This window comes from Dermacentor variabilis, chromosome 2 (assembly GCF_050947875.1).
Source record: "Dermacentor variabilis isolate Ectoservices chromosome 2, ASM5094787v1, whole genome shotgun sequence".
Lineage (NCBI taxonomy): Eukaryota > Metazoa > Arthropoda > Arachnida > Ixodida > Ixodidae > Dermacentor > Dermacentor variabilis.
The window spans coordinates 239,176,128-239,203,559 of record NC_134569.1 but is presented as its reverse complement, the minus strand read 5'-3'; the positions used below and the strand labels follow the sequence as shown (position 1 = coordinate 239,203,559).

The following is a 27,432-nucleotide window of genomic DNA, read 5'->3' as shown; positions in this document are numbered from 1 at the left end:
CAAAAATTCGAAACCAACAGGCACTAGATTTTAAGTTTGTCTTTTAAATGCAACAAACCTCGTCAAATTTGGTGCAGTGGTTGCCGAGAAAAACGAATTCTCCTTTTACATGTATTTAGATAGGAGCACTCGAGCTAAAGCTTCCTCTTAAGAACGACCGCGTCTGGACGCACGCTTATACCGCCTACCGCCGCGCCTGAGCTTGATGTCGTTCGGTTTACCTTTGCGGCATGACGAAAGAAAATTTGTACGTGCTTTGTCCATCATACTCTGAAGAGCTCGTAGGACCGACTCGGGCACGTTACAGAGCGAAGATCGAAATGTGTGACGGCATCAACCCTTATGAACTGTGCATTGGCAAGGACGCTACGCCGAACGTCGACTTGCTGCCCACCGTGACGCACGCCGACATCGTAAATTACTTGGTGCTTTCAACAAGTCACGTTACTTTGCAACAGATGAAGGCGTACAAATCCTTAGAAGGCCATAATTATTTTACGAGCGGATGGGTCAAGAGCATCGCAGCAAAGCAGCTGGCATCAGAGAGCGTCATCGTTTTGAGCGAGGTTATTAAATGATCGATCGTTAAGCTCTGCGTTTTTTTTCTTATTTCTCCAAATTTACGCTTTTTGTTCCTGTAGACAGTCTGATTTGTATCTTTTTTGTTGTTTAGCGAAACCATTTTGTTGCCTAGCACGCGTACAGCGGCAACTTGAGAACAAGTGGTTAGAAAATGGTGCATAAATTGTTAACATATGACCAGCAAAGCATCACAACTGTCACAACTGTTAGAAAAATTACTTTCACAACTGCTTGCTTTAGAGCGAGCTTTTCTGAACCTTGTAAAGCGCAAGTGAAACCATGTTGCTCCTGCCACATTTTGTGGATAAAGTGGCGTACAACCACACAACAAACTGTTGCTGGTGCTCAGCAAAGTGGTCGTTTGAAAAGAATATTTTCTGAGGTCATTTTATTCGACATTTCACATTTCGAAAACAGTAGTGGTAGAAATCAGTTTATTTGTCATTTCATATTTCAAAAACTGTATTTGCTGAAATCATTTTGTTTGACATTGCAGGTCAACCACTCTCAGCGCCTACGGGAGGTACCCCTTAAAGTGTGGATTCTTGCCAAAGCAGATGGAACTGTCGGGACAGCGCATTGCACGTGCATGGCAGGTGTAGGCGAAGCATGCTCGCATGTTGCTGCTACACTTTTTGCCGTAGAGACAGCTGTGAGGCTGAGGGACTCCGTTACTTGTACTGAAAAGAAAAATACATGGCTGCCAGCTCATATCCGGAATGTTGAATTCCGAAGGCTAAGGGAAATCGACTTTTCTTCGGCAAAAGCAAAGAAAAAAAAATGGACAACATTATAAACAGTACTATTACTGCACATGTAGCCCTTTCATCACATAGGCTGCTGCCAATCCCAGCTGCGACAGATGCAGAGCTTGAGCAGTGCTTTTCAGCAATAGCAGATGCAGGAGTGACGCCAGCGTTGTTTACTCTGCATGAAAAATATATCTCTCTTTTTCATCCACCACGAGCAAAAGAGCCTTTACTTCTTCGAACCCTAATGTGTGAAGAGGCCGCCTCTGAGGATTGCCTGCTCTGGTGAGCCGAGCCGAAGAGTTTTTGAAAGAAATGGTGATAACAGAAGATATGGTGCAGCATGTCGAAGCAGTAACAAGAGAGCAGTCAAAATGTGCAAAGTGCTTTGCATTTAGAGCTGGACGAGTAACAGCTTCAGTTATGAAGAGTGTGTGTAGGACAAACGTGGACTACCCGTCAATAAGCTTGTTGAGAAGAATCTGCTACCCAGAGAAAAACAAGTTTTCATCTGAAGCCACAGAATGGGGACTCAAGCATGAAAGCGCTGCCCTATCCAAGTACCAAGCAAACGCAGTGCAATGCCACAACAATGTGACACTGAGAAGGGCCGGCATTTGTTTAAGTGCCAAATATCCCCACCTTGCAGCATCCCCAGATGCTATTGTCAGCTGTCTATGCTGCGGTGAAGGCATTGTTGAAGTAAAATGCCCTTATTCACTTGCAGTACAAGGACTAGAAGCAGCATTGAGCGACAAAGATTTCTGTCTGGAAGCTAGCCCAGAAGGACCTCGCTTAAAGAGGACGCATGAGTATTTCTACGAAGTCCAAACACAGCTGGTGGTGTGTGCGGTGAAATACTGCGACTTTGTCGTTTGGACGCCAACCTCTGTACATATTGAAAGAATAGTGGAAGATTGTGCATTCTTTCAAGGAATTCTGGAATTGGCAACACGATTTTTCGTACATGTTTTGCTACCTGAAATGTTTTCAATATACTTCACCCGACAAGATACACCAAAGGCTGGCACTAGTGCTAAAAGATCTGTGTACTGTTACTGTCGAGGCCCAGAAACAGGAAGAATGGTGGCATGTGATCGGGAACACTGCCCATACAAATGGTTCCACTACTCGCGCATTGGAATGAAGCGGGCACCAAAGCAGAAGCACTGGTATTGTGCAGACTGTGCTCAACTGAAGAAATCTTAGCAGAGTCCCTGGAACACAAGCCCCAAGCTTTCACAAATATGTTACCATGAGTTCTTCTGTGTCAGCAATTGCAGAAGATACTTCAAATCAGACTTGTAGCTAATGAAGGATTTATCGGATGGCGACAAGCTCTCATCAGCTACATAAAAATGGTATGGGAAAAATCACTTGTGGAAAAGGAACAAACTCCTGAAGAAGTTTGGCCACATAACCAGCGACTGCTACAATGCTCTACTCGAGTGGCGCTATGCATTCCGAGATGGTGTCTTGTGATCTGTTGTGCAATGTCTCTTGGAGCACACACCGAAACAGAAGGTCATATTCATCCGTCACACATGTGGGGACCAATCAAACTATGCTATGCCTGAGTACAAGCTAGGCAAACGACAGAAGGATTGAAAGACAACTGTAACTCTCAATGTCCACGGACTTTCCCCTTCAAGTTGCAACGGTGGTTTCAATTGCATTTGTCTTTTATGTAATGCAGATTTCAGAGCTCACTAGGCAAGACTGCTTTGTCAGTGCGGTATGAAGAGAAAGCTTCAATCAGTATATCACACTGCCAACAATAAACAGTGGGTAGTTAGCGCCCGTCCTGTGGTATGTTTCTTTTGTGTCCTTGTTCCTTAGCGCTGAATGAATGTTATTTCTTCATACTGTCAGCATTGCCAAGACAGGAGTTGCGATTACAGAGCAATATAAAATAGAAATACAAGGTGAAATGTTAGAGGCCCGTGTACTGCACGCTGTCAGTGCAGGTTAAAGAACCCCAGGGGGTCGAAGTTTCCTGAGCCCTCCACTACGGCGTCTCTCATACCCTGAGTCGTTTTGGAACGTTAAACCCCATAAACAAACAAATAGTGTAAAATCAGACATTTGATAATTCAGGTCATAGAATTTAGGTTAAAAAAGTACAAGTTAACAAAAAATTGGAACAAAATTGGTTTCCTTGATACCATTTACAAATAAAGCCATACTTTAACCAGAAGTAAGATCCAAAACATCAACGTACCATTGCATAAGTAGGAATACAAATAATGTTTCAAGCAAAGCAACTAGAAACAGTATAGTGTTCCCAGACAGGTGCAAACAGCAAACAAACAATTGCAAGATAGATTCGGACAAAATTGCATATTATATGGGTCACAAACATACAAATTCAAAACAGTCAAAAATATAACGCAAGGGCGTTTTCAAAACTTCTAGGTGGGAAGACTGAAAAATCTCTTTTGATAATTTCAGTCATTGATAGTACGAACCAGAAAAGAATTTTTGAAAGAGTCTGTTCTAAAAGCAAGCAGTGTGATGTTTGGAATGTTTTGTTCTGCTAAGAGAGAACTGGCAGCCTCTATGCTGAGTACAGTAAAAATATTACAGGTAAAAATTTGTTACAGGTAAATTGCGCAGTATATGCAAGAATCATGATCATCATCAGCCTGGTTACGCCCACTGCAGGGCTAAGGCCTCTCCCATACATCTCCAATTACCCCGTTCATGTGCTAATTGTGGCCACCTCATCCCTGCAAACTTCTTAATCTCATTCAACCACCTAACTTTCTGCCGCCCTCTGCTACGCTTCCCTTCCCTTGGAATCCAGTCCGCAACCCTTAATGGCCATCGGTTATCTTCCCTCCTCATTACATGTCCTGCCGATGCCTCATTTCTTTTTCTTGATTTCAACTAAGATGTCATTAACCCGCGTTTGTTCCCTCACCCAATCTGCTCTTTTCTTATCCCTTAACGTTACACCCATCATTCTTCTTTCCATAGCTTGTTGCGTCGTCCTCAATTTAAGTAGAACCCTTTTCGTAAGCCTCCAGGTTTCTGCCCCGTAGGCGAGTACTGGTAAGACACAGCAATTATACACTTTTCTCTTGAGCTATAATGGCAACGTGCTGTTCATGATCTGAGAATGCCTGCCAAATGCACCCCAGCCCATTCTTATTCTTCTGATTATTTCCGTCTCATGATCCGGATCCGCCGTCACTACCTGCCCTAAGTATATGTATTCCCCTACCACTTCCAGTGCCTCACTACCTGTTGTAAATTGCTGTTGTCTTCCGAGACTGGTAAACATTCCTTTAGTTTTCTGCAGATTAACTTTTAGACCCACTCTTCTGCTTTGCCTCTCCAGGTCAGTGAGCATGCATTGCAATTGGTCCCCTGAGTTACTATACAAGGCAATATCATCAGCGAATCGCAAGTTACTAAGGTATTCTACATTAACTCTTATCCCCAATTCTTCCCAATCCAGGTCTCCGAATACCTCCAGTAAACACACTGTGAATAGCATTGGAGAGATCGTATCTCCTTGCCTGATGCCTTTCTTTATTGGGATTCTGTTGCTTTCTTTATGGAGGACTACGGTGGCTGTGGAGCCGCTATACATTTCTTTCAGTGTTTTTACATACGGCTCGTCTACACCCTGATTTCGTAATGCCTCCATGACTGCTGAGGTTTCGACTGAATCAAACGCTTTCTGGTAATCAATGAAAGCTATATATAAGGGTTGGTTATATTCCGCACATTTGTCTATCACCTGATTGATAGTGTGAATATGGTCTATTGTTGGGTAGCCTTTACGGAATGCTGCCTGGTCCTTCGGTTGACAGAAGTCTAAGGTGTTCCTGATTCTATTTGCAATTACCTTAGTAAATACTTTTAGGTAACGGACAGTAAGCTGATCGGTCTATAATTTTTCAAGTCTTTGGTGTTCCCTTTCTTATGGATTAGGATTATGTTAGTGTTCTTCCAAGATTCCGGTACGCTCGAGGTCATGAGGCATTGTGTATAAAGGGTGGACAGTTTTTCTAGAACAATGTGCGCACCATCCTTCAACAAATCTGCTGTTACCTGATCCTCCGCAGCTGCCTTCCCCCTTTGCATAGCTCCCAAGGCGTTCTTTACTTCTTCCGGCGTTACTTGTGGGAGTTCAAATTGCTCTACACTATTCTCTCTCACATTATCGTGCAAGAATAGCCTTGTCTAAATACCACGCATACTCGGCAAGCTTAGCTACATGGCTCTGGATTTGCAGGAACAACAGATTGACAGAAATTGGTCAGTGCACAGCGAACGTTGACGATTTTATCTAGAGGTGTGAACTGGTGTCCCTGTTTGAGAGTCGCATACACTAGTGACAGAACGGATTTCATTATGACATACTTGTTACAAACCAAGCCGACCACCCTCTCAACGTGAACTCGTACATTTGCAATATTTCTCGTTGCCTCGACATCCACTGCTGACAATTGTCTTTTGCCTTTGGTGAATGCAGGTATGTGGAGCTTTGCACAGTACAAGCCTACACTGTCGGCAATATCAAAGCCTCCGTCGGCCAGTACCACATCACCATGAGATAAATGGTCAAGAATGCCGCAGTGTTCAGTAATATGTTTGTCAGGGGTCCTGCCTCCCCAACCATCGGAAATAAAGGTGATCACTCCCTGAGGACATATTCCTATAAGGTACTTGGCTGTATTGCTAGATTTGTACTGTGACCAAGTCTGACATTTTGGTTGCAGGGATGACGGCCGTTCAAGCTTGATCTCAAAGCAGTCGACTATGACCGCTACCTTCTCTCCAAATGATTCAAAAAAGGCTTGAGGCATTGTCCTCCTTATTGCTTGCCTTGAAGGCCATGACATGAGAGGCTTCAGTCTGCAAAATGCAACGTGTAGCCATTTGTCAAATATCCGACATACGGTCGATTCTGATATATTAAAGCGGTAAGCAAGGTCTTGGTATGGCAGGTTTAACTTCAGCTTCATTACGAACACTAAAAATTTCTGAAACTTTCCCAATGAGTTTTGTGGTGTGTGCTTAACAAACTTCTCTAGGAGGTTGAACGCAGCCATTAAAACTACAAAATTTGGAAGACCTGTGTAGAATGACACTTTCTTGGAGTCTTCACGCAAGGACGCTTCCAACATTTCCATTTCCACTTTTTGCTGTTTAACCGTGGCCAGCTCAACGGATAGATTGCGGTAATCTTCTTCTAGCAATTGGAGGTCTCTGCACGTGAGCTCAGTCTGGACTTCTGCTTCTGGAAAAAGAAACAGATCAACAGAATTGCCTGTCATTGTGAAACTCGGGACATAATAAAATTGAGAATCCTTTAGACTAACATGCTTGGGAATCATATGCACACGAAGCTGTCGTTGTAGTAGACTCCAGAATGGGGCCCATTGGAGTGAGCTCATCAGGTTCTAGTTCCGAGTCTATGGCGTGATCAGGTGGCGTTACAGGCCTCACGGGCTGCTTGCACACTGCAGCAGCATGTGACTTATTCTGCTGTCGCCGTTTACACCGCATGTAACGCGCGGATGCAACCACAGTAGTGCGGTCATAACGGCCGTGGTCCAGCCGCAGACTCGGTGCCCAGTCCGGATTTCCATCGTCCATCAAATTGGCAGGCTTCCTTTTAAAAGAACACACATGCAAATGCATTAACTGCACGTGTACCGTGTATTAATTGCAATTTAAAGCGCACAGTTGGCAATCTACAGAGCTTTGACTAGCGCTTTCAGAAAAAAGCTCGTCTGAACGCCGCGGGTAAACGAATTTCGGCAGCAGGATAAAGAAGTGGCCAGGCGAGTTAGTGTTATAAACGGCGTAATCTGAAAATTCCTTTACCTTTGACGAAGTGAAGACCGCAAACATGGACATTCTCATTCTTCAAGTCCTTTCTATTTATCCTTGCCAGCCAAACGCTCCGGCGCTGCTCAGACAAGAGCCTTGTTCGTTCACATTGGTTCTTAATAACCGCGTGCAAACTAAACAGTCCGATGTGTGGCTGTGCCTTGTCCTTGATAGCAGAAGAATCACTTCTCGTTCTGCAGCCAAAAATGGCACAAATTGTCATCGTGAATCCGGAATTGTCGGTCTTCTACTACTGCAGAGTACACGACCCAGCACGATCTCCGCAGCAAGTGTTCTTAAACATGGCGGTTTCCGGTTTCCTGGCTTGCGGATGTGACGCTGGTGCAACCCATGTATTGCAGACATGTTTACTTTTCCTAGCAGTTTCTACACCAGCTAGGGATCGTGGTTCGCGGTGGTGTGAGATGGCAGCCCCCGATGTCCCGAGTGCACGCTGGAAACGTGCCGGAAAAGCCAGGGTGTGCGCGTCCGGGACGTCGTCGGCGACACTCTTGAACGTGCAAGGGTTGAAATTGAGGCCATTGTCGCGCGTTCTTTCTTCTTTTTAGAGCGCAGCTCTTTGGCGTCCGTTCCTGGGTTTCGCGTCGTCGTCGGCGTCGTCGTCGGCGTCGTCGTCGGCCTCGTAACCAGCTCCGCCCCCCTTTCATCCCCCCAGCGCTAGCAGCGACCGACTAATACCGCTGGATGCCGCTGACGCCGCTAGAGAGTCAAGATAACGTGACTGCATAGAACACCGTCGCCGCCATGCAGAAAGAGGAGGAAAGGGTCCCCCCCCCCCTGTTCTTGTGTGGCGGATAGCTGGGGTTGACTCACTATCGCCGTCAGCGGCATCAGTCAGTCGCTGCTATCTCTTCCCTCCTCCCTTTATCGTGTTGTCCGCTTGCTGCGCGCGCTTCTGCCCCCATCGTTTGCCGCTGGGTGTACACGCCGCCCCCCTCCGCTTCCGCTTACTGCTGGTTGCTCTCGACGGCGGCGATGAGCCTCCGCTTCGGCGGCGCGAACTGCAGGGTCTTCTCGGCGGCGGCGATGAGCTTCTGCTTCAGCCTCGCTTACTGCTGGTTGCTCTCGACGGCGGCGATGAGCCTCCGCTTCGGCGGCGCGAACGGCAGGGTCTTCTCGGCGGCGGCGCTTAGCCTCTGCTTCCCCCACGGCTGTGACAACCTCGCGAGGCACTTGTATAGATCTCGTCTTTGAGAATCAAGCATTGGTGTACCAAGTCGAACATATATCAGTCTATTTCTCCGACCACAAAGCTTCCTTCATGACTGTCAAGAACTGTTAGTGGAGTCTTTGTTAAAGGAATACGTGTGAAAAATAAAAAAAAATTATGTGATAGCGCATACATGTGTTGCTCGATTTCTTTGCCTCAATCTATCCAAAAGGTGAAACAGCTGCTGCGCTCACATTTCGCATTAGGAAGTAACGTAATCGTCGGTAATTTTTTTTTTGTGTATGGGTGGATGTGTGGGTGGGTGTTTTTTTTACATACTTTTATGCTATTCAAAGTAACGCGTTCTCTTTTTTCATGTTACGTGGACAACTAGCGTCCAGTAACGTTCTTAATGGGCGGAGATTCAGTTTGAGGGTTTAGGAGTTGGGCCTTTGGGGCGATTCGCCATGCTTTTCTTAACAGTGTTCTCCGTACTGGATGCAGCTGCAATGGCGCCGGGGTCACTCAGTAGTGCGGACGGGGGCCGTCAAGTAAATTGAGAGCCGTGACAGCGTCCGCCTAGCCAGTGCGCAGAGATATGAAAAAGCACGCGTGAAAAGCGTGTTTCGTGGAAGTGAGCCGTGGAGGCGGGTCCGTAATTTGGGGAGGAAGAAAATTCCGCTGCATGTGCTTTTTCAACCCATGCCGCTGCAGATGACCACAAACCGGTAGCTGTTTGCTCAGGTGGGCATGGCGAGTGACGACCGGTAGCGGGTAACTATAAACGAATGCGTGGTTCGATGAAATGAGTGTTGCCCCGTAGGGGCGGGTGAAAGCAGGTGCAGTCATGGAATATCCTTGTTGTAGTTCTCTGAGCTGGCGATAATGAGCCTTTAAAAACGGGCGCTCGCGATGAGACGGAAGAGTTGTGTGTGCACAGCCTGGTCAGACGTTTTGCAGCGGGAATAAACGTTGCTCTCCGCCGGACCCTGGCTCTTCTTTCGCGTTGCCAGCTCGCACTCGGGCTAAGGTGCCTTGATGCGCGCGCCCTCTCGGAGGGTGGAATCATTCTCTGAAGGGGTCAGTGCCGCCTTCCGACCGCCGGCCGCCATTGCGCTCCCCACATTTCGTTGCGGTCGGTCGAGAGAGACGCGTGCACGGCGTTTTCTGGTCCGAAATGTCCGGTTGTTGCGTGCCCCAGTGCACGAACCACTCACGGAATGACTGGAAGATGTTCCGATTTCCTAAAGAATCGAAAAGACGACTCCTCTGGTTGGTTAAGGTCAAGCGCGACAAGTTCCAACCCACGGACCGGTCGTGTGTGTGCAGCGTAAGTTATGCCATTTCTGCATTCGTAGTTATTCGTTCATTTGTGTGCTTTTTCCCGTAGCGTGTTCATCTTATATTCTTGATATCTGGCACATATGCATGCGTGTGTAACTCTTTATTTCTGGATAACACCAAATGCTTTGTTTTTAATCGCTTGTTGCACACCGGCTGCAAGAGCGTCAAGATGTACAGTACGCGTACGTTGTGCGCTCTTTGTGACCGGCGTCTCGTACAATTTGATTTTGTACTTAGCTGGAAGAGCATACGCATGGCGCAGTAGAAGGTAAGGTGAACTTTAAGCTTGCCTTTCATGTAATGACATACGGATCGTGTTGACGTGTTTTCCCGGCGTTATTTTTGTGCCGCTATCCAACTCGGGCGGTACTTGGTGTCCGTGTGTATGTGCTTATGCGTGTGTTTGTGTGTGTGGGGGGGGATGAAACCTGTGACCACGCATGACACATGTATGGTCATAACAAGCATGTCATGTCACGACTGTCATGTCATTTAGTGACAATTAATTGGTGGTTACTGTTATGTATAGAAGCCACGTAGTTGTGCATTGGGCATGAGTAATTTGATCATGCATTGTCTGTGCATTCACTATTTTTTCGTCCGATGATCGGCGAATTATTTGAATACCAGATAAGAGATGATTGATGAGGATTTCAAGGCTACGTATCGGTCCAACGACAGAAATTTATTTTGGGCGGTGACAGAATTAAACGAAAAAGAGAGCTGTTGTGTTCGTGCTCCTCGAACTTTGTGGACAGCACGACGCCAGTGTTGACCTAAAACATTACCTTTTTGAGCATACATATAATATAACAGGGTGCCATTTTTTATATTTAAAATGATTTCTTAGCTCGCTAGCCTTGTTCCACCTGTCAGTATAGGCAAGAAGCTTTAATATTTTAATTTGGAAAGCGCACACTCCTTCAGTTCATATTGTAGAATTTCCTCACACTGTCGCTGTTTGTTCAGAGAAAGCCGGCAGTCTTTGGCTTCTTCCTGACTATATTTTAGCGAGCCCCTAAATTTCACTTATCACTGTTCGTGAAAGTCCCTGTGTGTGTTAGTTATTTTGGGCTGTTTAGAAGGTTAGCGTGAAGCCTTTTTAATTTAAACAGTGATAAGCTGGTGTCAAAATTGCGTGCTTACGTGCTGCAGGCACATTTTCAAGAAAGTGCCGTTGAGTAGAAACGGGTGGACGGTTGGAAAAAATTGAAGCCCAATGCTGTGCCAACGCTCTTCTCGTTCAGAGGCAAGAAGCCACATATTTTCGCACTAACTGAAGTTTCCGGAGCTTGTTTCTTAATCTTGTTCCTTCTTGCAGTCTTTGCCGGTTTGTTGCTCTAGCTTAGCACTCTTATGACCGGCCATCCTTAGTCACATGTAGCGATTATCCAGGTGTTTCCTCAGAGCCAGAAAAGACGCACATTACAGCAAGATGCTCTGCATACCACCGGTCAATGAAATAGCTCGTTTCCTCTATTTTTATGGAGAGATGAATCAACCGCGCCTGCCATCCAGACGCATGCTACTGACAATTTCGTATTTTGTTTATTTTCATTCTATATGTAGCATAACTCGGAGCATGTTCGTTCATAATGATAAAAGAATTTACCCGCTGAGATGCAACACCTGTGGTTTCTCTTTTTTTCAGCGATGCCTAAGCACAGGAAGCCGCCAAAAGAAAGGCTCTTACCACAAGGGGCACCTGCGGCAGAAGAAGGAACACATACTCTGCAGCATCGACCCAATGCTTCTGATACCTTACCGACAGACATTCAAGACCAGCATGTCAACGACGCGGCTGATATACCAGAGGCAGCAAATCAAGAATTGCTGCCAGTGGCGAGTGATGGCACGGAGATGACTCAACGTCAGATGAACAACTTGACTCGCCCAAGTTCCACGCCGGAAACCTCAGTTCCTGCCACAGATTCTCAGCAAGTTGCCGGCCCACTTAGTGCAACCCGTGACGAATGGTTGGGAGAGAAGTGCAGTAACAGCTCGGGTGCTGAAGTGAATAAACTGCTTGAGGACATGAAGAGAAAGTATGCGAAACTTCAGGAAGTTCATAGCAAGGCAAGTGCTACAAACCAGTCAAATAAAAGAAAGCTTCAAAAGTTGGAAAATGCCAGCGGGGTGTTACGAAAAAAACTGAAGTTTCTAAATGAAGACAAAATGCAAGCCCTATCACGGAACAGCAACCCAGGTGCCGCGTGGTCGTCGAAAACAATTAAACAAGCCCTTCAGATAAAGTTCGTGAATGGAACATCAGGCTATGAAACCCTGAGAAAACTTGGGCACCCTCTGCCTTCCAATATGACTCTTGTCCGTCGTCTTCAAGGGCTCAAGTTCCTGTTAGGGATTTCACCTGAAGTGATTGACGTGCTCAGAGTAAACGCAGAGGGCATGGATGACATTGTAAGAGATTGCGTACTTTATCTAGATGAAATAGAAATTGTCCAGGGATATGAGCTCGATCGTGCTGAAGACGTCGTGTTTGGAGGAAAAACACTCCCAGCAGAGCCAGATGAACCTGCCTGTCATTGCTTAGTGTTTATAGTCGGAGGTTTGAACTCAAGGTGGAAGCAGATCATTGCATACCATTTTACAGGAACCTCTGTCGATGGTTGTCTGCTCAAGGATATTGTGCTCGCAATTGTGCAGCTTTGCGCAGATATTTCTCTCAGAGTTCTTGCCGTGACCTCTGACATGGAATCCTCCAACAAAGCGATGTGGCGCGAGTTAGGTTTTTACAGTCACAGGAATTCTACAATGCTGTGCTCAATCCGCCATACTGTGCTTGAGGGAATGGAACTCTTTTTCACAGCGGATGCCGCAGACGTGATAAAAATATTCGGGGTCAGCCTTTGAACTTGATTGACTTTACACTAAGCGATGCAACTGTCTGCCACCATGGCTTACCCTCCAACAAAGTTAAGGTAGAGCATTTGCGTGCTGTCATGGAATGTGACTGTGACAGAAAACTTAAAATTGTGCCCAAACTTTCGGAAGTGCATGTCAGCAAAGGACATTTTACAAAAATGAAGGTCGGCATAGCAGTTCAGTTTTTCAAGGAATCGCCAGCTGCCATTCGTCGCCTAATAATAGAAGAAGTGCTCAAGCCAGAAGCCGAAACCACAGCATGGTTCCTCGAGCTCATCGCAAAATGGTACAAACTTATGTGCTCGCGACATCCATCAGTTGCACTTAGTTGGCGAGACATGGCACAGTACCACGAAGCCCTGGACACGTTGCGCCTGGCATTAGAGACCATTCAAGGCATGCAGATGGGCAACACGTCCAAGTGGAAGCCCTCACAGGCAGGACACATGATAGCAACCACAGTATTCCTTCGTTTGCAACATGCTATACTTAAAATGGATGGCTACAAAATCTTCGTCACCGGGAGACTACTGCAGGGCTGCCTAGAGAATCTTTTTTCTGTTGTGCGCAAGAGGAAACCCGTTCCAAACGCGCACGACATGAAATGTGCTCTGAAGCTTCTGTGTGCCAGTCAATTTTTGCGCACGCCAGCGACCTCAAGTTATGGGACGGATGATTCTGAGTACCTGGTCGACATGATTTCACAAGGAAAAAGAGAGTGTGCTCAAGATGTTCAAGAAGAAATTGATTATGGCAAAATTCTTTTCAATGAAGCACTAGCTTCAGTTGAGTGCAGCATTTTACACCATATTGGTGGCTTTACACCATATTGGTGGTGAAAGAAATGTTGAAAAAACAAAAAACTTCCAGCAGTGCAGGGCTGCAATGCTGGGCTCGACGAGCCATGGGCATGTATATTTAACTCCACTAAAAGGGTATGTTCATGATGGTAAGAACTTATGTTATCCGAGCGGTCAATGAGCTTGCTCACGTCCTGCGAAGAGCACTTTAATGGAATCACGTCTTGGACTGACAACCTGTTCACCGTGAAGTCTCCTCTAAAGGCTGTGACAGAATATTTAATCAAGAGGGCTCAGGGCAGTCTGGAGGCATGCCAGCTACACAAGGATTCTCTGGAACACATGCTGATATCAAGTTATGCAAGAGTAAGGCTACGCATTCACCTGCCCCAGCTCGAAGCTGCGAGAATTAGTAGGCATGGAAGCAAGACATGCGCTGCGGTTAATTTGCAGTGAGTTGTAGTGCGTGCTGTTCTTGTAATCCTTCAAGTTCCCGACCAAATAAACAAGCTGTCACATCGGAAATTGCTATGTATTGAATGCACTTTTTCTCAGTGTTGAGAAGCCGTATGGCCATTTTATTTTAGCAGCATCGATCACCGGTTAATAGCGATTACCAGTTGACAATAAGTTCGTGCAGAAAATATGCTACACAGGGCTTTGTAGTCAATTACTACGTCAGAGTCGTGATTTATTGCTATGTAAGCCACATGTAAGGCACCAAATAATCTGGTATGAGAAGTGGTTCTTGTGGGGAAGGAGAAAAGGCTAGCGCTATTTTCTGCAACCCATCCGGAAGCACGGCTCAGCGCCAGCAGGGTGGAAGGGATGGGCTTAAAAGAGAGAGAGGGTAGGAGGGAGAAAGGTAGAGGGTCGTAGAGAGGGAAGCGAAGTAGTGGCCGATAAGGAAGCCCGAGGTGGTGGGATGGCCGTTAGGCCATCCGTCTTTGTAGAAATATTCTATAGTCTCGCCGAGAGCCCCGACGAGTCGAGGTACTCGACGACACTTAAGAAGGCTGGTAGCTGATTACGACAGGGGAAGAGGATATCTTCCTGTCGTGAACATGGGAGCGCCAGGCGGTGGAACTCTTGCAGGAGTCGACCGCGGGGCTGCAGGTGAGCAGGGCAGGCCAGCAGGAGGTGCTCCAGAGTTTCCGGTTCACCACAGGAGGCACAGGCTGGCGAGGTGGCTTTCCCAAGGCGGTGCCGGCGGGCTGCCGTCCAGTAGCAGCCAACTCGCAGTCGGAGCAGCAACGAGGCATCCCTTCGTAGGAGGCAAGAGCCGCAAGTCGTTTTTATGCCAAAATGTGACGTAGGGAACGGGTGTAGTTAGCAGGAAGATTTCCATCAGTCCTGTTGATACTGTTGTCAGCAGTTTGAATAAATAAAGATTCTAACAAGAGTCGCGTCATCGAATTCTTTTCCTTAGCTATTATAGCAGCGTTTTCCCAATCGATGCAGTGACTGCGATTGTCGGCGTGTTCGGCAAGGGCGTTCGATACTTTTTTCTTGTTGGAAACGTCCCTTTGGTGCTCTTTTAATCTTCTCGTGAATTTGCCGGTGTCACCGATGTAGCTGCAGCTGCAGTCTGCGCATGGTACCTTGTATATGACACCGGGATAATTCTTGCTTTCGAGCCGATCCTTTACGTTAACAAGCTGATTTCTCAGCTTGTTGGATAGCATGTGGGCTATTCTGAGATCGTATCTTGAGAATACGCGGCTAAGAGCTTCGCTGACGCCAGGAACATATGGGACGTCAGCGCGTTTCATGAACGACTTGCCTTGAGACGGCTTTGGATGGAGGACCCGGGCTTCCACTTTGTCAATAAACTTCTTGGGGTACCCGTTCCTGGATAATTCGTGACGAATTTTCTTTAGTTCGTTCTGCATTTCGTGGTCACTTGAGCAGATGCGTGTGGCCCGCGTCACGAGAGATGAGACGTGCAAGGGCTTGAACTTCAACACTGGCGCGTCACCCAACCCAGCTAGAGTAATCTGCGCCGTGGAACGCGCCGTCACTCAACTTCCTTCCGAAGTAAGAGAAGAAGCTCGCACCCGCGCCATTGGTGTTTTTTCAAAGTGGCGGACGAGCAACCCTCAAGCCCGATTTTCACCTGCCGAGAAACAAGCCGTCGAGGGCCTCCGGAACAATGACTCCATTGCCATCCTTCCTGCAGATAAGGGAAATGCCATCGTGTTGCTCGACAGAAGTGACTACAATGAGAAAATGAAGGAATTGCTGTCAGGCGAGGATACGTACGTCGCGATCCAGAAAGACCCGACGGTCAACCTGCAAGCAAAACTGCAGAAGCTCCTCTCCAAGGTTTTTAAGTTTGTTCCACCGCAGCAAAAGCATCTCTACCATCGCCTCTTGTGTACTAACGGGTCCGCACCTGCAATATACGGACTACCGAAAGTTCACAAGCCAGGCGTTCCACTACGGCCTATTGTAGACTTTACACGGTCACCGCTGCACCGGTTATCAGGTTACCTACACCAAGTGCTGGGCCCGCACACCGGCAAGACAGCGACGCACATTTCAAATTCTTCAGCCTTCGTGGAGAAAGTGCGCGACATCTCCCTGGATGAAGACGACATTGTGGTGTCATTTGACGTGAAGTCGCTCTTCACTTCAGTGCCTGTTGACCTGGCCGTAGCTACGTGCAGAGATGTCCTGCTGGCGGACGACACGCTCGCTGAGCGCACCCCTTTGGAAGTAGAGGACATTTGCGAGCTTTTAGACTTCTGTTTGAGCAACACCTACTTCACTTACAACAAACAGTTTTACAGGCCGATCAACGGAACTGCCATGGGTGCTTCCATTTCCGTTACTACCGCTAACTTGGTCATGGAAGTCATTGAACAGAAGGCCCTCACTGACTTCGCTCCCGCGCCGAAGGTTTTCGTCTGCTACGTAGACAACTGTTTTTGCATTGTGCGAAAGCCGGACGCTTCACGCCTCCTACGACTTCTCAACTCAGCAGACGCAGCCATACAATTTACCACAGAATACGAGTGCGACAACAGCCTCCCCTTCCTTGACGTCCTCGTGCGGCGAAGTGGAACGAGGCTCTCATTTGCCGTGCACAGGAAGGCGACTCATACCGGCCAGTACTTAAACTTCAATTCATGCCACCCGGCTTGCCATAAGCAATCGGTTGTCTCATCTCTCGTGACGCGGGCCACACGCATCTGCTCAAGTGACCACGAAATGCAGAACGAACTAAAGAAAAAAAGTCACGAATTATCCAGGAACGGGTACCCCAAGAAGTTTATTGACAAAATGGAAGCCCGGGTCCTCCATCCAAAGCCGTCTCAAGGCAAGTCGTTCATGAAACGCGCTGGCGTCCCATATGTTCCTGGCGTCAGCGAAGCTCTTAGCCGCGTATTCTCAAGATACGATCTCAGAATAGCCCACATGCCATCCAACAAGCTGAGAAATCAGCTTGTTAACGTAAAGGATCGGCTTGAAAGCAAGAATTATCCCGGTGTCATATACAAGGTACCATGCGCAGACTGCAGCTGCAGCTACATCGGTGAAACCGGCAAATTCACGAGAAGATTAAAAGAGCACCAAAGGGACGTCTCCAACAAGAAAAAAGTATCGAACGCCCTTGCCGAACACGCCGATAATCGCAGTCACCGCATCGATTGGGAAAACGCTGCTATAATAGCTAAGGAAAAGAATTCGATGACGCGACTCTTGTTAGAATCTTTATTTATTCAAACTACTGACAACAGTATCAACAGGACTGGTGGAAATCTTCCTGCTAACTACACCCGTTCCCTACGTCACATTTTGGCATAAAAACGACTTGCGGCTCTTGCCCGCTCTTAGTGTGATCAAGGAACCCGTACGGGTCCCGAAACGTCTCTGTGTGTTGTTTCACCTTGACTTGGTCAGTGGCCGTAATTTCTTCATCAACGTGGAGTCCTGCTAACTCTGCTGCGGTAGAACTTGCGTGCCCCGGGAGACGGCACAGCTTGCTCTTTCGTAGGGCCGGTACAACGCAGGCTCCTGTGGATGAGCCAGTCTCCGGTATCACGGATCCATCGACGAAGATGTGAAGGTGGTCCCCAAGTCTCTCTTGGAGGAGAGAGGCTGCCGTCTGCTGTAGGGCACATGTTGGGGAACGGTTCTTCGAGACCTGGCAGTTCCGTCGAGATAGGGATTGGTGGTAGATGTGGTGGGCGAGGCTGTACAGCGTGGTATGTATTCAATATTTTGTTTAGCCTCACCTGCATATTTACAGTAAGGTAAAAGAATTCAAAACAAAATGAAGAATAGCTATGGAAGCACTGCTAAACAGAATACGGCCACAAAATAATATAAAACGTGCAATGAAAGCGCATGCTATATACTCAAGCTAAACATAAAAATGCGCCATAAATGGTTCATTTCGTGCTATTAGTGTGCAATATCCCACAGAACAAATATAAATTACCCTTCGAACTACAATGAAGCAATAAAAGCGGCCCGGATGTATACGGTCTGTAGTTATCGCGCTCGACTGCTGATCCTGAGGACGTGGGAGCCATCCAGCCGCGGCGGCCGAGTTTCTATAGAAGTTAAACGCATGGTGCTGTGTCCTAGTTCAGTATCGGTGCATATCAATACAACCTCAGGTGGTCGAAATTTCCGATGCCCTCTACTACGGATCCATCACATCCGATGCTACGAAATCACAAAGAAAGGCCGTGGGTGTGATATCGGTTGAAATATTCGCAAATGTCAGCGCAGATGACCCAGACAAATGAAAAGCTGCCACATTCACTGCAGTTTCCGTGACCCCGAAACAACCATTCAACATTGGTAGAACATCACTTACACACGGCCTCGTTTCAACCGCAGAGTGGTTATTTGACTGTTACGATCATTGCTTTCTACTCAGCGTTGCAGCATTCAGCCCGTAAATGGGCTAACTGATGACTGATTCGATAACAAGATTTGAAAGTAGGGTGTGCGATGACGATTATTCTTTTGTCTCGTGGCGACACGCGGTTTTTTAAACAAATTCGGGTTTCCGCTGGCAGCCAAACGGTCTTTACACTTTGGTTAAAGGCACGAAACTCACACACAGACACAACGAAAGACGGCGGGACTCGTGCCTGCGTATGTTTCGTGCCTCTAACCAAGGTGAGCAGTCACCAGCTAGCCCAACAAGACGTTCTTTAAGGTATGCGCGGCTGGCCTGGACAGCAGTTTTCTGCTGCCAGCAAGTCCATTTGGAAATTCCGCTTTAAAAATAAAAATGACAGAAGAATAAATTGATACCTTCACACTGCTGATGCGAAAATTTCGTGTTCTCGATATATTATTAAAGCAGCACACGCTATCGAAGCGAACTGTACATGCAGTTGCGCGTCGCCCGTTGACTGCCTATGGAGCGGTCATCATAATGGCGGACGCCGTAGCAGACGACGCGGCTGTCTTCACCCTGCATGGCTGCGGACGGGAGAGCGCGCATCGAGGTTCCCTAACTCGGGCTAGGGTGCCTCGGGTGGCTCCCACGTTCTCAGGATCAGCAGTCGAGCGCGATAGCTACGGAGCCTATACATCCGGGCCGCTTTTATTCATTCATTGTAGTTCGAAACGTAATTTATATTTGCTCTGTGGGATATTACACACTATAATAGTACGAAATGAACCATTTCTGGCACAGGTTTTGTTCAGCGTGAGTATATAGCATGCGCTTTCACTGAACGTTTTATTTTGTGGCCGTATTCTGTTTAGCAGTGCTTCCATAGTTATTCTTAACTTTGCGTTGAATTCTTTTACCTTACTGTAAATATGCAGATGTGGGTAAACAAAACATTGAATGCATACCAGATTACTTGGTGCTTTACATGTGGCTTATATAGCACTAAATCACGACTCTCACGTAGTAATTGACTATAAAGCCCTGTTTAGCATATTTTCTGCATGAATATATTGTCAACTGGTAATTGCTATAAACCGGTCATCGATGCTGCTAAAATAAAGTGGCCACACGGCTTCTCAACACTGAGAAAAAGTGCATTCAATAGATAGCAATTTCCGATGTCATAGCCTGTTTATTTGGTCGAGAACTTTAAGGATTTCAAAAACAACAAGTGCTACAACTCACTACAAATTAACTGCAGCGCATGTCTTGCTTCCATGCCCACTAATTCTCACAGCTTCGAGCTGACGCAGGTGAATGCGTAGCCTTACTCTTGCATAACTTAATACCAGCATGTGTTCCAGAGAATCCTTGTGTCACTGGCATGCCTCCAGACTTCACTGAGCCCTCTTGATTAAATATTCTGTCACAGCCTTTAGAGGAGACTTCAGGGTGAACAGGTTTTCAGTCCAGGACATGATTCCTTTAAAGTGCTCTTCGCAGGATGTGAGCAAGCTCAAAACTTCACCGCTCGGAAAACATAAGTTCTTACCACCATGAACATACTCTTTTAGTGGAGTTAAATATGCATGCTCATGGCTCGTTGAGCCCAGCATTGCAGCCTTGCACTGCTCGCAGTTTCTCTTTTTTTTTTCAATATTTCACAATAAAGTCACCAATATGGTGCAAAATCCTGCGCTCAACTGAAGTCGGTGATTCTTCCAATCATTCCGTGAGTGGTTCGTGCACTGGGGCACGCAACACCCGGGCATTTCGGACCAGAAAACGCCGTGCACGTGTCTCTCTCGACCGGCCGTAATGAAATGTGGGGCGCGCAATGGCGGCCGGCGGTCGGAAGGCGGCACTGACCCCTTCACAGAATGACTCCACCCTCCGAGAGGGCGCGCGCATCGAGGCACCCTAACTCGGGCTAGAGTTACTGTATATGCTACCACAGGTAGCAGAGTTGCGCGTCTGTTTTATCACACCGCTAGCGCTTCTATTGGCAGAGCGTCATCACGTGGTAGTCAAGCAACCGTGCATTGCGGAGAAGCACATGCTCGGGCCAATTTTTGTATTTCCCGACGCCGCCGCTGCAGCGAACTGGATTGACACAAGTTATCGCCAGTCAAATTCAAAGCGAATCCGGCCGACCTTGGCGTTCGCTGTTCTCGTGCGGGCTAGCTGCGGAGAGCTAGCTATATAGCTATGTCAATGTAGCTATGTCAATCCTGTGAGAGAAAAACCTTCACTACACTCCCACAGAAGGTTACTTTTGGAATCCCTGCAGTGAAAAGGCACATAATGAAGTGGTACTTGCAGGTGTGGCTGATATCCAGTGTGGCTGATATCCAGTGCCTGCTAGTAGGTGGGTACGTTTCTACAGCAAGTCTAATGGAGTACCAGTGTCGAAATACTAATGGTTGGTCATTGATTCACCAGTAATGTTTTAGACTGCCTACACGCTAAGAGCTTTGGCACATAAGCAGGTATCTCTAATGCAAAACCGAGTACCCATTATCCAGTGTTCAGTACACTGCCGGATTATGGGCCCAGTGCCGCGTGCTGGATGCTGGGCAGGCACGGCGTACTCAGAGGCACTGAGTACTGGTGCGAAAAATAACTCTAGCGCGTTAAATACGCGGTGCCTGGACACTGTATATATTTTGTTGGAATACAAAAAGCAAGAGAGCGATTTGGTGCAATAAAAAAAATAAAGAAAAGCTCCGACCAGGATTCGATCGTCGGACCTACATATCCCAAGCCCGGTACTTTAACACTGCGCCACGCACGCCAGGACGAGAACATGAGTGGATAATATGCCATGTCAAGGTTCGAGAAGCAGTTTTAGTTTCAGAGATGTCTCGCTCAGTCATGGTAGATGCGCTATCACCCTGCATATAAAACTCACGCCTGTACCACAAAAAAAATATTGCTGTCCGTATTCAGTAGCATGCTCGGAAGTGCCACAACATCTATTTTCACTTGCGACTGGCATTTTACCTTTGAAAAAAAGTCCTAAATGAACCGCCGACCCGAGACGTTGTATGGGCTGTTAATACTGATTTGGATAGCTGTTTCTTGTTCTTCACGCGAAGGATATGCAACGTTTTCTTAGTTCAGTGGTGCCTTTCAGTCGACACGTCTGTCTAGTCATATATCTTCGTCAGAGAAGCGTAGGCTAGTGCCGGGAGCCTTCCGCGACAGCACATATATACCTGTGTTTATGACGCGTCACATCGGCGCTCATCGCTACTTGTGCTGGCACTGTAAACATGAAAAAAAATGGTTTATTTAAGAACACCGATGCGAAAGCTGAAATATAGAGTGATTTATCCGTGTTAGACTTCTTGATTCCTGAGCCTAGGCGCGCCGAGAGCGTGCAGACGGACTCGGCGGATACGCTAGGCCGAAGCTTCGGTGACGACCGATCTCGGCGCCTTTTTCTTGACGATCTTATGCAGTCAGCTGTTTCGATGCGCTTTGTTTGCGATTAGGCGCACAAGCAGTCCAAAAGCGATGCAAAACCACCACCGGTCGATCGACGATACGGTAGGCATGCCGCCTGCAAAAAAACGGAGTACGGCTTCGCCGCGCAGATTTGGTTGCTTCCCAGGCAAGATGGCGAACCTACGCGCAACTCTGCTACCTGTGGTAGCATATACAGTAACTCTAACTCGGGCTACCGAGGAGCGCCATCTCGGGCCAACATAAATCAACAACAGCCATCGCTAACTGGGTGGATGGATGGAAAACATTATTGAGGTCCATTAGATCGCGCTACTTTCCAAGACCAAAGCGGGCCGCTTTTACGTTGGGGCTGGAGCCAAAATATGTATTCGAATTATGCAAGCGAAAAAGATTAACCAGTGTCACTAATTTATATTGATGCTTCTTTAGTTCCTGATCGTGGTGATAGTGCGTGTCATTTCAGTGACTACTTTCATGGCGTGTTTTCTAACTCTGGCATTTGTCCATCCAGTGACATAGTATTTCATCCCGCTGATGTGTATTTTATTTAATTTCTTGGCGTTGTTTCTATGCTACTAAATTTAAAAAGCTAAATCAACATGTGGTCCTGCGACATTCCTAACGTTTTTTTGAAGCAATATGCTAAGTATAATGCGAAGTTTTTTTTGTTTTTACTTATCGTATTTAATTTCTTCACGCAATTAGCGGGTGACAGGAAGATAAAAAAGCCATAGTTGTGCCCGTACACAAAAAAAAAGGTGATCGGGTTTTTAACACAAAATTACCGTCCCATATCGCTTATATCGTCATGCTGTAACTATTCGACATTTTTGCTAATCAGATAAATGAATTCTTAGACGAGCACTCTGTCCTCTCTAGTTACCAACACCGGTTTGTAAAAGGCTAGTCAATAATTACAGAAATTGGTACAGTAGTACATTCACTCGCTGCATGCCTTGATAAGAACGGTCAGATTAATGCAATAGTTCTACGTTTCAGCAAAGCTTTTGATAGATCTCCATGTGACAAACTAATACTAAAACTCACAAGCATTGAACTTCTGAAAATTTTGATCATATGGATAACGAACTATTTAACCAATTGCTACCGGTTTCTAGTAGTAATAAGCGCCAGCCGGGCTGTCTTCCTGTCGGCTCCGAGTTCCCTCAAGGAAGTGTGCGAGGTCCATAACTGCTTTCACTGTATATTGACGATATAATCGCTCCAATTGATCCAAACGTCCAAACCAGCTCATTTGCAGATGATTGCGTGATTCTTTAAGAAATCACTTCAACTAACGATCGCCACCATCTAAACTTAGCTCTTGCAAATATTTTTGAATGGTGTGAAGCATGGGAAATGCAGCTTAATACTGATAAGATCGTCTTTCTTTGCATGTCTCGCCAAAAAGTTCCACTCTTTTTTTACCTACACGCTAGGTTCGTCACCACTGCAGGAAGAGACTCAGTACAACTACTTAGGTGTTACACTTACTAATACTTTATCCTGGAATTTACATATAAATAACATTTGCTCTTATGCGTTCCGTAAACTATATTTTTTAAAGCATCAGCTTAAAAGTTCACTCCCGAGTATAAAATTTGTTGCGTATATTACAATAACTAGGCCGAAACTTGAATATGCATGCGTTGCCTGGGACCTGTTTACTAAATGCATTATCCGTCCCGAAAAGGTACAGAGGAAAGTTGTAAGGTTCATTTGCTCAAAATTTTCTCCGTCTAACACACCCTGTGAAATAATGTAGGCTAATGGCATTCAATGTCTCGAACATAGAAGGGAAACTTTACGTCTGAAATTTCTTTCCTTGCTTCGGAATCGAGACCTAGCAATTAGTCCATCAGCCTATCTATCCTCTTCTACATCAAGGCATACTCGCCACCATCATCCTAATTCGCTGACGCCGTATTTTGCACGAACTTCAAGTTTTCATTTTTTTCCTCGCAGTGTAACTGATTGGAATGATTCTCTATTGCCTTTCGCCACACTTTGATACCTTGAAACTTTATTAACTTTGTTTATATTTGCTTTGTTTCTCTTTTTACCCACCCTGCTTCGACCTGTCCAAGGTTTGCATCATTGAATAAAGAAGAACATGTTCTCACCTTGAATTAACCATAATGCTGGATCGGCGATCCAGAAATGCGGTAGGGTGATGTTCCTTGTAGCTCTGATCACATTCGCGGATGGTCAAGAATTGGTATCAGAGTTTGTACGGGCGACGTTGCTGGCATCTGTGGTGCCCGGTTAATGCATTGCAGGACTTGTTCTAGTCAGAGTTAAAGGGCATATTTGTCACACGCGAGAGAGCATCCAGGTTTCATACACGACTCATATATACTGCGGTTACAATACATGGCTTCAGTGATTCAACATACATCGGAAGATTGGTTGTGCGGACATTTTTTTACTATATCTTATTTATAAATATGCTGATTTGCGGCGTTAATCTTTTTCTGATTCCACTAATTATCTTTCTAACAGGTCCGTTTCTTGCTCGATTCCGCTAGTGCGTACTATATACATAAAGGCAAACCCACCACCTAAGCAGCCTTGCTTTTCCAGCCACTGAACCTTGGTGACGTCAGTTTGCGCATCGTAAGCAAGATGTTATCAAATCCGCGAAAAAAAAGCTCCATTTTTTTCCCTTCGCCTACTATACAGCACAGTTCCTTGTAAAACAAAGTGTTCAAACCACACACTCAAGATGCTTGGCAATGACAACGTTCCCAGAAACTGGATCCAAGCGCGTTATTGCTACTGTTAATTTCTAATTTATTTTCCGGCGTAACATTGCTTTTCTTCCTGCGCTCGACCCGCCTTCTGGCAATTGCGTAAACACTATACAAGCTTCGCGTCGAAAGCACACTTCATATTTATTTTCTTTGTTGAATCTTGTGCGACGTTTTCTGTAATGGCGTCAATTGACGCATAAAAAGTTAAAAGGGTTATTGGTACAGTATTCAGTGAACGGAACTTGAAAAAATTTAGCAGCCCTTCCCCTCCCGGTAATGGGCGTAAGCAAAGCTTGTCCTGCATGCACTTGACCTTCGTCACGGTTAAGTAACCCACAGGTAGCGGTGCCGGATTGCTTCGGCTTCCCAATCCCTCAGCTCGGGATATTCTTCTCGTCGCTGTCGGATTGCCTGGGATCTGGCGGTTCTAACGGCTGGATCGGCGCGTCGACGGCGAGCCTCTTCCCATGCGAGTCCTCGCCGCCGCACGTCGAACGCTGCCCGTTCCTCGGGGGAACCCACAACGCCTGGCCGTCCCATCTCTTTTCCCAGACTAAACGGAAGCGAAGCCGGCGCAGCGCGCGCGATACCCTTTCCTGGACTTTTTTCCCCGGTGGAAGCGAAACGGTTCTGATAGGTTGCGCGCGTGACGTGAGCGCGTGCCTATGCAGCTGGAACCTTTGCTTATGACTCACGCTCCGTTGCCGGCGCAGCTGTCAACTCATCAGACCGCCCTTTCCCACAGCTGCTCTGCTCTGAGAGCAGCCGGTTTTTTCTTTTTTTTTTTTGCGTAACCACGACAACGCCACTGGTGAGACAGTGCAAGCTTCGCTTCAATAATAAATTGTATGTTTTACGGGATATAACCGCGATATTATTATGAGGCACGCTGTAGTGGAGGACTCCATATTAACTATGACTACCTGTGGTTGTTTAACATGCGCCTAAATCTATAAGTGCACGAGCGCTTTTTTTGCATTTTTCTTCCATCGAAATGAGGAGGCAGAGAATCGAGCCCACGGCCTCCTGCTAAGCCGTGCACCATGGAGGATGACACGTGATTTCAGTAACGCTCGCTGTCTCATTTGACTGCTGCGCTTTTTGTTATTAGCGAACTTTAATATTCTTTGGTCGTTTTGAACAGCAGTGGGACTCTTCCTGAGGTCATGACTACAATGACTGAGATCTTATTCGTGAGACTCTGGATACACTCGCATTTCCTCTACAGGTTAATTTTCAGTGTCGTTTTCAAATAATGTGTACGGAGAGCCGAGCATAACACACACCGGTATCAAGGTGTGGAATGACATTCCTTCAACTATTCTGCGGGATTTTACCAATAGCTATCTAATAAAGAATATTTCACTCCAGTGGAGGCATAACATTGTACATATTGTGAATAAGCTTTGTAGGTACTTGATATGTTTCTTTATGCAATACATCTTAAATCTGTATAATTCTACTATCATCATCATCATCATCAACCTGGTTACGCCCACTGCAGGGCAAAGGCCTCTCCCATATTCTCTAACTACCCCGGTCATGTACTAATTGTGGCCATGTCGTCCCTGCAAACTTCTTAATCTCATTCGTCCACCTAACTTTCTGCCGTCCCCTGCTACACTTCCCTTCCCTTGCGATCCAGTCCGTAACCCTTAACGACCATCGGTTTTCTTCCCTCCTCATTACATGTCCTGCCCATGCCCCCCCCCCCCCATTTCTTTTTCTTGATTTCAACTAAGATGTCATTACCTCGCGTTTGTTTCCCTCACCCAATCTGCTCTTTTCTTATCCCTTAACGTTACACCTTTCATTCTTCTTTCCATAGCTCGTTGCGTCGTCCTCAATTTAAGCAGAACCCTTTTCGTAAGCCTCCAGGTTTCTGCCCCGTACGTAAGTGCTGGTAAGACACAGCTGTTGTACACTTTTCTCTTGAGGGATAATGGCACCCGGCTGTTCATGATCTGAGTGTGCCTGCCAGACGCACCCCAGCCTATTCATATTCTTCTGATTATTTCAGTCTCATGATCCGGATCCGCGGTCACTACCTGCCCTAAGTAGATGTATTCCCTTACCACTTCTAGTGCCTCGCTACCTATTGTAAACTGCTGTTCTCTTCCGAGACTGTTAAACATTACTATAGTTTACTGCAGATTAATTTTTAGACCCACCCTTCTGCTTTGCCTCTCCAGGTCAGTGAGCATGCACTGCAATTCGTCCCCTGAGTTACTAAGCTAGGCAATATCATCAGCGAATCGCAAGTTACTAAGGTATTCTCCATTAACTTTTATCCCCAATTCTTCCTAATCCAGGTCTCTGAATGCCTCCTGCAACCACGCTCTGAATAGCATTGGAGAGATCGTATCTTCCTGCCTGACGCCTTTCTTTATTTGTAATTCTACTGTAAGCACATGCATTTTCACGTACGCTTACACTGTAATAATGTGTCGTGTGCATTCTGTAAGTGCTGTTCGCGTATTTTAATAGGAATCGTTTGATATGTTACCTAACGTTAAAAAAATTCTTATGTGCCTTACTATTACGCTACTATAATTACATTTATTGCACGTTCTTTAAGAACGCAAACTGCGCTATCCCGAATCGCGGTTTTATAATTTTGCGTTTTACGTTGGATTTATAGCTAGCCTTTCGCTAAGGATCCTGCTTTTTTGTATTGGAAAAATTTATATGCAAGCAGCAATAAATTGAATCCAATTCAATATTGAAAGTACAGCGCGCAATTTGTAGTACATCTATCAATAGGTTCATGGGTTCAGTAAGACGAGAGTTCCAATATAAACATTGAATCTTTGATGTGTTTTGTGACTTATTATTAACGTACAGGTGTATTCACGGTTATTTTGAGTGTACGAGTTTCCTTCACATTCTATCCGCAGTTTTATTTTTGATAAATCAATTCCGGAGAAAGTTTGTGTTCATAAAGTGTATTAAGTTGTAAATTAAA

At 46.2% G+C, this 27,432-nt stretch overlaps 3 protein-coding genes across 3 annotated transcripts in view; all 3 read left to right on the top strand.

Annotated features, from left to right (window-relative positions):
* The window catches only part of LOC142570731 (serine/threonine-protein kinase haspin-like), a 141,936-nt gene extending 135,938 nt beyond the window's left edge, over positions 1 to 5,998 (top strand). The window contains exon 10 of the mRNA XM_075679075.1: positions 5,818 to 5,998. Coding sequence (XP_075535190.1) covers positions 5,818 to 5,902 — 85 coding nt within the window. The 3' untranslated portion in view covers positions 5,903 to 5,998. The remainder of the gene's footprint in view (positions 1 to 5,817) is intronic.
* Positions 231 to 2,070, top strand: LOC142573366 (uncharacterized). The gene is made up of 3 exons (XM_075683010.1): positions 231 to 566; positions 1,079 to 1,342; positions 2,059 to 2,070. Exons 1-3 carry the CDS (start codon positions 231 to 233, stop codon positions 2,068 to 2,070), a joined length of 612 nt encoding a protein of 203 aa, XP_075539125.1.
* A 6,919-nt stretch (positions 5,999 to 12,917) lies between the features above and the next one.
* Positions 12,918 to 19,568, top strand: LOC142570729 (uncharacterized). Its single transcript, XM_075679074.1, has 3 exons — positions 12,918 to 13,016; positions 15,291 to 16,492; positions 19,541 to 19,568. Exons 1-3 carry the CDS (start codon positions 12,918 to 12,920, stop codon positions 19,566 to 19,568), a joined length of 1,329 nt encoding a protein of 442 aa, XP_075535189.1.
* The last annotated feature ends 7,864 nt before the right edge of the window (positions 19,569 to 27,432 follow it).

Excerpts from the sequence above, each read along its gene's own strand:
- LOC142573366 (XM_075683010.1), top strand. The coding sequence starts at position 231 with ATGACGAAAGAAAATTTGTACGTGCTTTGTCCATCATACTCTGAAGAG. Across the intron at positions 567-1,078 it reads GCGTCATCGTTTTGAGCGAG|GTCAACCACTCTCAGCGCCT; the intron begins GTTATTAAATGA and ends TTGACATTGCAG.
- LOC142570729 (XM_075679074.1), top strand. The coding sequence starts at position 12,918 with ATGGCACAGTACCACGAAGCCCTGGACACGTTGCGCCTGGCATTAGAG. Across the intron at positions 13,017-15,290 it reads CCAAGTGGAAGCCCTCACAG|ATGCGTGTGGCCCGCGTCAC; the intron begins GCAGGACACATG and ends TCACTTGAGCAG. Across the intron at positions 16,493-19,540 it reads AAGGCGACTCATACCGGCCA|CTTCGAGCTGACGCAGGTGA; the intron begins GTACTTAAACTT and ends TAATTCTCACAG.